Below are 12518 nucleotides of genomic sequence, written 5' to 3' on the forward strand. Positions count from 1 at the left end.
GAGACTCTTCATTTTTAATACAGATCGACTCAACATACAAATACAAAGAGCTTAGGCATGCCTGTCAGCTTAATAAGTAGTGTGTATGGTTACATTTATAATTGCACTGCAGGTTAATATTGACAAGTTAAAGAGCACAGGTCCTTTACGTTGCATTTACTGATTATAAGAGTACGATGTGTGAAACTTTTTGAAAAGCCAAAGGGGAACCAAAAAGAAAAGAAAATCACACAAAAGTCTTCCATCCAGAGAGAGTCAGTATTGCCTTTTCAGTATAAATATTTCCTGTTTAAAATAGCTGCACAACTTCCACACGGTGCGGTCTTGGAAGTATTCAGTATGGCGCTCCTTACCAGTGTGTGCGGCCCGCTGGGGAGTCCCTGGGGAACGCCCCAAGAATGGGTGGCGCAGGAGACGCTGCATTCCATGGAAGAATTACCAGGAATGTATTTGAGTAGTTTCTTTTTTGGTTTCCAGGTAGAAAAAGACCCTTAATCTTTTTTTTCTCAAACCCCTAAACGTCATGATGGCTGCCGAGGGCTTGGAACTGGCTCCCCGGCTCTCCTGGCATCCTGTGCAGGGCGCCATCGCCCCGCGCCAGGCTCCAGGCCCGCCGGGCTGCACCCCAGCAGTGAGAGCGGGCCCTGTGCCTCCCCCGGAGGCCCCTCTCCCAGATGCGGGACGGCCCACAGCCCTGAGAGCTACCCCCAGACTGGGCAGGCTGGACGGAGAATTTCTGACCCCCTGGCCAGTCCCCAGGGGCAAAGCGTGCTCCATCTCCAATCCCCCGCCCCTGGAAAGCAGCAGGAGGTGAGCAAGAGAGGTTGGAGAGAGCCTGGGAGCCTAGCAGGGCCCAGCTTCGCTGCGCCCCCGCGTCCACGTCCTCCCTGGACGGGCTGTGGCAGCCACGTACCTGCTCAGGTGTGCGCAGCAGCTCCAGGCCTGCAAGAGCCTCGGCCACCACGGGTGTCGCCCCTTGCTCAGCCCTCTCTCGCTTTCGCTCTGGAGGAATCAGAGGCCCAATGAAGGACGTTCCTGGTCGGGGTGTGGCCAGGGTACGTCCCAGAGTCCAGGCGAGGGAAAGGGCGACAAGGAGGGCAGCCATGCTGGGGGCCAATGTGGCTACACCCAGGTACACAGGAGGAAAGAGCAGAGCGAGGGTGGCCTCAGGTGGGAGGGAACAGGCACTGGGCGAAGGTGCCTTGGGGAGGACAGGAAGGGCCCGTGTGAAGATGGCCTCTTCGTTCGGCCTGTGCAGTTTCGATCTTGTTCTTGGCTCGGGCGTGTCGGGGAGAAGAAAGCCAGGACGCGAGGGCCCTGCCCGGTTGTGCCTTTGGACGTGACAAGGCCCCCGGGTGCCCCAGCGCCGTCAGCGCGTGCCCACGTCCTGCTGCCCGCGGTCCCCGCCCAGGAGCCCCTGGAGGGTTTGCCCCTGCTCCCCGCAGCCGCCCCTCCAGCCGAGCGCCCTGGCGGGCCGCGTCCCCTCCCCGGTGGGCCCACCTGCGGCGCAGCCCTTGCAGGGCCCGTCCCCTGCGCATCTGGATTTGTGGGCGCAGTAGGGACAGAGCCGTCACTTGCGCCTGGACACCAGGGCCTCTGGTTCCACAGGCACCTGACTGAAGCCGGGAACGCCGTGAGGGGAGTGGGGGTCTAACAGGCTGTTTTCACAGCCTCAGGATCCAGGGCGAGCCGCCTGCGCGAGCTCGGTAGACGCCCCGGTGCTGCTGCCCCGTTTTCCCCAGTTCCCGGGGGGGGGGGGGGGGGGGCCTCGTCTGCCGTGGGCGGCAGGCGCGACCCTCTCCCTTCCCTCCCGCAGCTCAGCCTGCGGCCCACGGTGGCGGAGCTGCAAGCCCGGAGGATCCTGCGCTTCAACGAGTACGTGGAGGTCACCGACTCGCCCGACTATGACCGCCGCGCCGACAAGCCCTGGGTCCGGCTCACCCCGGCCGACAAGGCAAGACCCCTCGGGGCTCTCGTCCCCCTGCCCTCCCTGCTGGGAGCCCCACGCCCGCCTCCCCGCTCCTCCTGGGAGGCTCGGTCTTCCCGAACGTTCCAGCATTTTCTGCCTGTGGCTGTTTAATCCATCTAAGGGGTGCACTCAGTGGTATCCGTGGAGTTCTCAACTAAGTCTCAAAAAAGCCAGTGACCACGAGCCTGCCGGCCTTGGAGCTGGGGCAGCGGGCTCCCCTGCGGCCGTGCTTTCTCCTTACTTGGAAAATACCAGTAGACTCCTGGGAAACGCAAAGGAGGGTGCCAGTGGGAGGGGTCTCCACCTGCATCAAGGCTGGTACGCGTTTTCCATACAGGGCCACAGAGTAAATATTCAGGTTCTGTGGTCCACACGTCCTTCATAAAAGCAGCCATCGGCTGTAAGTGAATGGGTGTGGCCGTGTTCCAATAAAACTTTATTTACAGAAACAGGCGGAGGGCCAGGTTTAACCAACCCCTAATCTGTATCACTGGACACAGTTGAGAAATGCTGAGAAAGACTGTTTTACCACTGCTGTAGAGATTTATGCCAATCATCTGTCTTCACATTCTTTACGTGAGGAGTGTTCTGATATCCCACATGTGTTACTCTCAACATAATTTGGTAGTAAATAGGCTCTCAGGTTACCCAAAGTCTCAACGCTAGAACTAAATGTTTATGTTGTGTGCTGACACTTTTTTAAAAATCTTGCTGTAGTAAGATGTATATAACGTGAAATTTGCCATCTAACCATCTTTAAGTGTGAACGCAGGCATACCCGGTGTCGTGCTGCCCTCAGCACCGTCCGCTGCCAGAGCGTTTTCATCACGCAGGTAGAACGCCCCACCCCTTCCTTCATCTCCTGGTGACCAATCATCCACGTCCCGTCCAGGAATTTACCTGTTCTAGGGATTTCATAAAGTGGGGTCATGCGGGGTCTGTCCTCTGTGCCTGCTTATTCCGCTCAGCCCAGTGTCCTCTAGGTCCACCCGTCTTGCCGTGTCTCAGGACCCCGCTCCTCTCTAGTGCCGAGTCGTGTCACACTGCGTGGATAGGCCACGCTTGGCCTGCCCAGGCGTCTGCCGCTGGACGCGGGCTGCACCGCCTTTCAGCTGCGGCGAGCTGCGGTGTGCAGGCACCCACATGCAGCTTTTGGTACTTGTGGGCACACACCCAGGAGTGGGATTGCCAAGTCACAGCTCGTTCTCCGTGGCCCTCAGGGGACCCGCCATGCCGCGCCCCCAGCTGCTACACGGCCTCACCTTCCCGCCAGCAACGCACGCAAGCTCCCATTTCTCCCCATCCTAACTGGGTCTTGTGTTTCCCTTTATTTATTTTTTTAGAGATTTATTTATTTATTTATTTCTCTCCCCTTCCCACCTCCCACCCCCCATCCCGGTTGTCTGTTCTCTGTGTCTGTTCGCTGCCTGTTCTTCTTTGTCAGCGGCACAGGAATCCGTGTTTCCTCTTGTTGCGTCATCTTGTTGTGTCAGCTCTCCGTGTGTGCAGCGCCATTCCTGGGCAGGCTGAACTTTCTTTCGCACTGGGCGGCTCTCCTTACGGGGTGCACTCCTTGCACGTGGGGCTCCCCTATGAGGGGGACACCCCTGTGTGGCAGGGCACTCCTTGCGCGCATCAGCACTGCGCATGGGCCAGCTCCACACGGGTCAAGGAGGCCCGGGGTTTGAACCGCAGACCTCCCATGTGGTAGATGGACACCCTAACCACTGGACCAAGTCCGCTTCCCCCCTTTATTTTTTAATAAGTGCTGACACTTTCTCTAAGAGGGCTCATCCTGTAAAGTACCTGCTGTGTGTCGCGCATATCCCGAAGGTACCGGTTCGGGAATCATCAGCTCGCAAGTGGAGATGGGAATCAGGAAGGCGTGGAACCCCCAGGGATGGGGTGGCAGGGGAGCCCGGCGTTTCGGAGGAGGAGCACCCGCCAGGCGAGGAAGGAGGAAAGGCGGCCCGAGCCCGTGGGCCAGGGAGGAAGGCAGCGCATGTTCGGGGCAATGCGGGGTCCCTGGAGAGCAGCTGGTGCACCTGACCCGAGGAGGCTGTGCGCGTGAGACACGAGCCCGGGAACCGTGGCTCTGGGAGGGGCGGTGTGGGGACCCCTGAGGCACCCCTGGGGACCTGGGAAGCGGGCAAGGGCAGCGAGGGGGAAACACACGGAAACCGGTGTAGTCTCAGGCTCCGAGGAAGGAGCCAGAGGCAGGCAGAGGCCCGAGGAGGCCCTGAGCCTGCTAGGGCAGCGGGCGTCCAGGGCCGCAGCACCGGCCGTGGAGGACGCTCCCGGGCGCCCACCCAGGGGAGGCTCAGCGGGTCGAGGGGCTCAGCGAGGGCCGGAGGGAGCCAGGGCCCCGGGCCCACGACACAGCGCCGAGGGCCCGGAACTGCCCGCGAGGCCCGGGCTGGCTCCTCCTCTCGCACTCGCCGTTACCGCCGGGCAGCGGCCCATCCCGGAGCCCCCGTTACCAGACGAGCGCAGCCTGACCTTGAGGGGCTCACAGTCCACGCAGAGGCCACAGCCACAAACGCGGTCGATGACCACGTGCGTGAGGCCCGAGGAGGCCCTCCAGGGAAGCCCTCAGAGGCTGCGGCCACTGACCAGGCGGGCGGTGGGCACCGGAGACCCCTGCCACCCCTGGAGAAGCAAAGCCAGGCCTGGCCTGGGGCCTGGACGCTGGGCTTAAACTGCCAGGGCAGGGCGCAGTCTCCACTGAGGGCAGGAGCGCGTTCCTCCAGGAGCCGAGTGTGGGGCACCGGGGCGGTGCAGGTGCCAGTGCTGTCCTCGTGCGCCTCCCGGCCCCAGTGGGCACGCCGTCAAGCCGACGCTGTTTCCATCGTTTCAACTGCGCGCTGTTTGACTCCTTCTCCGCCATGTGCGACCCGGTTCCATCTAAAAGGAAGCGGGATGCCGGAGAGACCAAGCGGGCGCTGGAGCGCGGGTGAGGAATGCTCACCACGGCGACGCGCCCCTGAAGCCTCGCCAGCACCCCCAGAGAGGCAGATAAGGCGGGACCCGCGGAGCGGGCTGAGGTGGAGAAGGGCCGAGGAGAGGCGCTGGCCAAGCGCCGTGAGCCGGAGCCCACCCTCAGTGGTCAGGGCTGGCCGGGGCTCCTGGCCGGGAGGGGCGCATGGCACCATTCCTGGTAGGAATTACCCACCGTTGTCCAGGACTTCGCTTTGCCCCATCAGCGCAGGGCTGGCGCCCCGAGCTGCGGCCCTCGCGGTTTTGATGGCCTGCTCCGCTGCCGGGGAGCCACGCGGGGGGCTCCCTGGTTGCCCATGAGGCGCTTTGCAGATGGCCTTCCCGGGGAGCTGGCCGCTGCTTGTTGGTGGGTGTGGCATACCTGCCAGTTTTCTGGCCCTTTTCCTTGTGGAATTGCCAGGGGAGGATAGCAGGTCCATGGCTGCAGGTCCCGTGCCCCCCGCAGCGCAGGACGCCGTGGCCCCCTCCTCGCCAGCGTTCTGTGGTCAGGCTCCTCTGCAGGTGGGATTTGGCAGCCTCCTGGGCACGAGACGGTCCCGCTGAGCGCCCACCTCGCCTCGCGCAGCGTGCTCGCCAGGCAGAGCTTGGCTTCACCTGCCCGCAGCTTTGCTTCCGCCATTTTCCTTTTGGGTGATCGCACCTTCTCGCTGGTGCGTAGTTCTTCCTTTTCTTGCTTAGTGCAGCCAGATCCGTCTGTACCTCCTCCAGTCCTGGGCACTTTGCTCTGTGTGTGGAATCCTCTGAGAAAAAGAGGTTCTTAGGTTTAACATCGCAGGTAGATGTCTACCTTTTTCTTCATGGTTTGTGATTTTGTTTCTTTACAAACAGTCCTTCCCATATAAGAACAGCAGTATGTTCTCCTATTTTCTTCTAAAAGTTCTAGCTTCCTCCTCACATTTAAAGTCTAAATTTGTCAGGAATTGGTCTTTGTGGAAGGTATGCTTTTGGCTTGCCTGATCACAGCTTTGCCTTTATTTGCTCTTTTATCTTCTCCTCCTAATTTCTTTGGTTTTATTTGGCAGGTCTTTTCTGACTCGCCATGACCTCGGTAGATCATTAGTTTTCCATCTTTCTGTCTCTGATGTAAGCACCTGAAGCTTTGGAGATCCTCCGTCAGTGGCTCTCAGCCTCGGCTGCACCCTGGGACCTGCTGGGAGCTTGAGAAGCCGGGGTGCCCAGCCCCTGGCCCAAGAAGAGGCTCATTTAGGGGTCTGTGGCATGGCGTCAAGGCTTGGGATTTTTAAAGTATGCCCATACACCCTTGAAAGCCACGTGCTCTACAGTTTTAGGGTGCAGTGTTCTTCACGTGCCTGCACGTTCAAGCTTGGTAGTCTCATTTGGATTTCTGTATCCTCTCCTCTTTTTTTTATTTTTTTTTGTGTGTGTGTGCTTCATAGCACAAGAGATGCATTGAATCGCCCCCTTTGTGGACTTTTTTCTTTCTCCTTTTAATTGCTAATTTTTGTTTCATCTTTTTTGAGGGCGTGTCATTACGTGCATGTAAGTTGAAAAGAGTGACACTTTCTGATGAAGCCTTAGTAAGAGACTCTCAGGAAAGACTTTTAGTTGTAAAATCTGTTTTATCCAGCATTGCTTCAAACTAGATTCTCAAAATCGGGTGTATCAGAACCCGCCTGGTGTGGCGAATTCGGGCTGCACAGGCACACGAGGCCCAGCGTCCAGTTTCGACCAGCTCCCCAGCGTGAGCACCACCGGCAGCTTTCGCCGCCCTCCGAGCTGCACTCGACAGAGGAAGTTATCGGGCTTCCCCCTGGGGCAGCTTTGCCTGCATCCTCGGCATCCCGCCAGCCTGTGAAAATCCCTGCACGGGCCCAGCAGGTTCCACCAAACGAGCCAGCCCGGAACCCTGCCTTCCTGCCATCTCAGGGCTTCACCTAGGTTTGTTTGCTTTTTGCCAGAGTAGTTTTTTAAAATGTCTTACTTACTAGCTGCTCAGGACGTTTTAGGATGAATTTTAGCATCTTGTTCAGCACATTGGTTGCTTTTTAGCAGAAGGGATGCCATCGTGCCAGGGACAACGGCTTCGTGACGCTCCCGTCCATCCTTTCCTTTCAGGTATGGGCTTCAGTCACCCTCCCTGGCTCCTCGTTGTCTGGTCCAACGACTGTTTCGATGCAGTGAATGTCCCAAAGCCATGTAGTAGTGGCTTGCAGATTCTGCAGGTGGGGGTTTGACCACCCCCTGCAAACCAGAAGTAGCTCATCCCCCTTCATGGGCGTAACTGAGGCCACTCAGCATCGCTTGGCTGGCCAGTGGGACCCTCTGGACGGTCCAAGGAGGCTCGTTCCACATCTCTGGGGCCAGGTGAGGATGCGCTCGGCCAGGACCGTCCACCAGAGCACCGACACGTGGCCCCTAGCATGGTGTCCTCAGAGCTGTCGGCCTTTTTATCTGGTGGCCAGGTGTCCCCAGAAAGCCAGGTAAAAGTGGCATGGCCTTTCTGTCCAGCTTTAGGAGGAACTCAGGCAAGCTTGCACCACGCTTGATCATCTACAGGCAAGCCATGAGGGTGGGGTGGGGGAATTAGCGCCACGTCTTGACGGGAGTGGCCAGGCCATCGCGTAGGCAGACCTGTGGCCTTGAGGTACCACGGTGGCCGTCTCTGGAAGCACCACTTGCCACCCCACCGGTAGCACTGTCTTTTTCCTCAGAGCTGAACTTCAGAAGGGCAGGCAAATGGTTAAAAATCACAGCAGGTGCAAAGTGTGGGCATAGCTCCCCAGAAAGAGGCCCCATGGCCTGTTAGCATTCCCTCCCTCCAGTTGTAAGACTCCTCCATGTATCCTCTTTCTTTTCATTTTCCTAGACTCTTTCGCTTTCTTGATGGGGTCCTTTGAAGCATCAACATTTTTCATGGTGACAATGTCCATTGTACCTGTATTTCTCTTTTGCTTTGTGCTTTTGGTTGTGTAGCTAAGATTCTGTCTCACCCAGGGTTGTGAGGTTTACACCTGTGTTTTCTTGTGATAGTGTTATAGTTATAGCTGCTATGTTTTGAGTAAGTTTTGTGTATGCTGCGAGGGAGAGGACTACCTTCATTCTTGAGCATGCTCTGTCCACTTTCCCCATTGTGTGGTCTTGGCAGTTATACACAATTTCCATAGACCACCACACTCAGCACACAGAGCGATTCCATCACAAAGCTCCCTCATGGTGCCTTTGTTTTTGAAGAAATTGATTTCATGTAAGCTTACGTAAGTTCAGTATTTAGCAATGAGTTTGGAACGTTCTGGAAATGCTACCACTCAGCTCTCATATGGTGATACCAACTGGCTCCAGCACTCCACTCTTTGTGGCCATCTTTGGGCAATCTGTCACAAAGAGGTCAACCTTAGATACCCCTTTCTATTTTAAAGATGTCCAATTCTAAGGTTTTAATGTGCAAGATATACAGCTAGTATCGATGAAACTATGCTTTGAGCCTGATGTCTGGATTATTTTCAATTTTAGTTCAGTTTTAGTAAAGTTCGCAGTCATTTGTCCCCATCACCCTTTCTAGCTTTTCTCTCTCCTGCTCTTTCATTTGCTCTGTATTCCCAGTCCACTCGATTTGCCTGCCCAGCCTAGACCCTCATTTGTACTTATTTTTCATTCCTGTTCTGCGCAAGTTGAATGCCTTGCCATTCAGGTGTCCTCAAGTCCAGCTCACAAAAGCCCTCTCTCCCGAGGCCTCTCAACTTCCGTGGTTTCTTATTTGTATAATTCACAAGACTCCACTTAGTTGACTTAAAACCTACCAATAGGTCTCAATTCCTAACCTTTCCATAAGAGTCTGTGCCTTTTGCCAATAAGTACTTTGCCTTATTTTGAGTTCCTTCAGTAGCATTATCTCCTTGCAAATAGTAGTTTCTCCATAAATAAAAATGAAAGAATCATTAGCCACAATCACAAGCAAAATTTTGTTTATTGAACAATTAAATGACACTTTATCAAAGACTTTACAGTGTACGAAACCTTTTCAAATAGATTCTTACTCAAATGTCACATCGTGAGGATGTCTCATATCCACTTTTCAGATGGGAAGACTGAGAGGTTTTGGAGTGAAAAAGTGACCCTCGGAGGGTCACACGGTTTTGAAGGCCTAGCCAAGACTAGATCCCATGCCTTTGGACTACTGGTCAACCACTTTTCCCTTCTGCTACTGGCCGCTCACATTAGGGGGAGAAATTGGAAATGGACATGGAGATGGGCCTCTCTGCCACAGTCCAAACTAAAATACCTCCTTTTGAGGAAGAATTTTTGATGGCTGTTAAGTGCCGTTTGGGAATTCTGCTCCCGGTAGTAGGTTTTGGTATTTGTGATGAACCACACTGCGTCCTCATCAGCGATGCGATTGAGACGAGTTGGGAACCGTGTCTCAGGACACAGGCCTGCAGACGTTTCGCTGCTTGCTTCCTGTCCTCCAGAGGTGGGTAGCACTGGCCACTGTTCCCAGCCACAGATTCCCCATGGAAGCCACAGGGGCCGAGGAATGTATCTGGGGAGAGGAGACAGTCCATGACAAGAGGATCTAAGTATCACATTGAGAGGAGCGGTGTGGGAGGGCGGGTGGGGGAAGCTGGCGTGCTGCAGTGGTGTTAGTCGCGGGGGAGAGCCAGAGGGGCCTCAGGGCTTTCTTCCCTCTTTGCCCTTGTCTAAATTCATCATTTTCCAACCACAAAGTAGATTTTCTTATCTCTCGGTGATGGCACTTCTCTGTGGTTTGTAGCCTCATTCTCTGTTTTGGCCGATGAATCCATTTTGCATAGACGTTACGGGTGTGTTTTTATTAGTCTATATTTTAAACAAAAGGTTGAAAGCAAAACACATCCATGATCCTGCATCTCCCTTTTTTTTAAGATTTATTTTTATTTATTTCTCTTCCCATCCACCCCCACCCCCAGTTGTCTGCTCTCTTGAGTCCATTAGCGGTGTGTTCTTCTGTGTCTGCTTGCATTCTCAGCAGCACCGGGAATCTGTCTCTTTTTGTTGCATCATTTTGCTGCTTCAGCAATCTGTGTGTGGCACCACTCCTGAGAAGGCTGTGCTTTTTTTCGCATGGGGCAGGTCTCCTTGCAAGGCACACTCCTTGCACGTGGGGCTCCCCTACACAGGGGGTGACCCTACATGGCAGGGCACTCCTTGTGCACATCAGCACTGCACATGGGCCAGTTCCACACGGGTCAGGAGGCCCTGGGTTTGAACCCTGGACCTCTTATATGGTAGGCGGATGCGCCATCAGTGGAATCACATCCGCTTCCCCCTGCTTTTCTTTTTAATGGATCCCTAATGTTAATATTTTGATGAGAATCTCACTTTTTAACCTGAATAACATATGCTTCTCTTGGAACACCCAGATTGGCGTGGCACGGGTTATGTTTTCTTCAATAGAATGTGTTCTATTTGGGGTTTTCCTTGAGTGTTAAGAACTGTACTGAAAACTTAGGTTCTCTTTGTCTAACCTTTCATTATGAAAGTGTAAATAGCAGCTGCCTTCTCGATAGTCTGTGACACCTCATTGAAGCCTTGAGGGGCTGTGGGCGGCATTAAATGCAGAACTTTCTTAGCAAAGGGTACTGTTTCTCAGAAAATCTTGAGGCTTATAATTTCTGTGTGGTCCCCAAGTCTGGGTGTGCGCTGTGTGACCCCTGACCAGGCCCAAGGATGCGTTTCAAGGTCCTCTCCTTCCCGCCTGCCAACGACTCTTGAACCGACCCTGGTCTGGTTTGGTTAAGGGTGAAATTCCGTCGCTCCTGCCTTTGTCCAGGAGATATTGTGAATCCCTTTTTTTCTACAGGACATTTCTTAGATGAGGGCCCATTCCTCTCTCAGTTTGCCAGGGCTAGTACGACAAATACCACACACGGTTGCCTAAACATGAGGAATTCATGCTCTCAACGTTAGGGAGGTGAGAAGGCCAGGGTCATGCCAGTGTCGCCAGGCCGTGCTTTCTCCCGCGCCCGTGGCGTTGCAGAGCTGGCCGGCTGCACCCCTCGTGGTGCCTTGGCTTGGAGATGCGTCTCCGTCTTGTGGCACGCTCTCTCCCTGGCTCCTCCCAGCTAACTGCACCCTACAACCTTTGCTTGTAAGGGTTCAGTTGGCGTCCTCCAGGTAGGATCTTTGAGGTCCCCTTCTCCAGTGGGTCCTCCCCAGGCCCAGGAGTTGGGCTTGAACGGGCGTTTGTGGGGGCGTGCTTCGGTCTCCCACAGCTCCGCGCGCGCGCCGCACAGCCGTAGGCCCTAAGTACCAATTCTGTTCATCTGTTCTTTCCTGTCTAGGCAGCAATCAGGAAAGAACTCAATGAATTTAAAAGCACAGAAATGGAAGTTCACGAAGAGAGTCGGCAGTTTACAAGGTAGGTAGATGGCGTTCAGGTGAACACAGAACCATCCTGGGAAGGAGTCTGTCCCTCCACCGTCACCCTCGCTTGTTTCTACTGATAGCCAGCGTTCCACATGGCAGTTTTTAAAGATGTGACTAGATAAGATTGTAACGTCCCAGGGTTTCCTAGTAAATCCAGTGCTCTTTAAGGGCACTAAACTAAGCCCCCTGAATAAGAATTTCAAAATTTAAGGCTTTTACTCTCTCTTTTTAAAATAAAATAGTTCTGTTGTTGCTGAAGTTGAAGGTTTACAGACAAATCGTGCACCAAGTACAGAGTTCCCACATCCCCCCGGTTCCCGACGCTTGGTGTTGGGGTGGTGCCTTTGCTCCAGTTAATGAGAGAATTTTATAATAACTGCATTAACTCTGGTCCATGGATTACATCAGGGCTCGCTCTTCGTGTTATATAGTCCCATGTTTCTTACTTAGTTTTTTATTCTAGTAACATTTATACAACCTAGAATTTCCCCTTTCTTCCTTCAGGAAAGTCCAAATCATTCCAAGGGGCTGCGTTTTGGAGTCTTTCCCTCTGTGCTTAGTTTCATTTTCTGGGCCAAAAGACAAGTTCCAGCACCACTTGTTTGCTCGTACACAGACTCGTCGAAGTTCACTGCCCAGAACGTGCAGTGGGGAGAGCCTGCGTGGGCATACGTGGTCTCCCGTGCACAGACCTTGGAGAGGACGGATCTGAGTTCCCACAGTCGTTCTTAGATTGGGAATCCAGTGTGTCCTGCTCCACAAACCGCCGCGCCCTTCCGTTCCCCCCCCAGCCCTCAGCTGTCCACACCCCAAGGACCTTGGTGATCCCGTCCCTCCCCCCCTTACAGGGACCGTCTGTTTATCGTTCTCTCCTGGGTTTATGAGCTTTGCTTTAGCTAGCAGCTGTGCTCCCAAAATTTCTGTGCAAATCAGATCTTCAAAAACTGAATTGTAGTAGAGCAGGTGTAGCTCAGTGGTTGAGCGCCTGCTTTCGCATGTACGAGGTCCCGGGTTCGATCCCTGGTACCTCCTAAAACAACTGAATTGTAAAGGAGCTATCAGGATAGAAGCCCACGGGGGTCTCTTTGTAAAACAATGCTGACATTTTAGGCTAGGTAGGGCCGCCGCGCATCAGGATGCCCCTTTGTCTGCCGTGGTCCCTCTCTGCGGCAGTGCTCCATGCTGGAAA

At 54.5% G+C, this 12518-nt stretch overlaps 1 protein-coding gene across 5 annotated transcripts in view; it reads left to right on the forward strand.

Moving 5' to 3' along the window:
* The window catches only part of PHACTR2 (phosphatase and actin regulator 2), a 189025-nt gene that overhangs the window by 159422 nt on the left and 17085 nt on the right, over window positions 1-12518 (forward strand). For 4 of the 5 annotated variants that reach the window (XM_004452032.3, XM_058307584.1, XM_058307582.2 and 1 more), the window contains 2 exons: window positions 1817-1954; window positions 11245-11321. In XM_004452032.3, the coding sequence (XP_004452089.1) occupies window positions 1817-1954; window positions 11245-11321 (215 nt within the window). The remainder of the gene's footprint in view (window positions 1-1816; window positions 1955-11244; window positions 11322-12518) is intronic. The other variant, XM_058307583.2, reaches the window with a different exon arrangement.

Source organism: Dasypus novemcinctus, chromosome 11, assembly GCF_030445035.2.
Source record: "Dasypus novemcinctus isolate mDasNov1 chromosome 11, mDasNov1.1.hap2, whole genome shotgun sequence".
NCBI classification, from domain to species: Eukaryota; Metazoa; Chordata; class Mammalia; order Cingulata; family Dasypodidae; genus Dasypus; species Dasypus novemcinctus.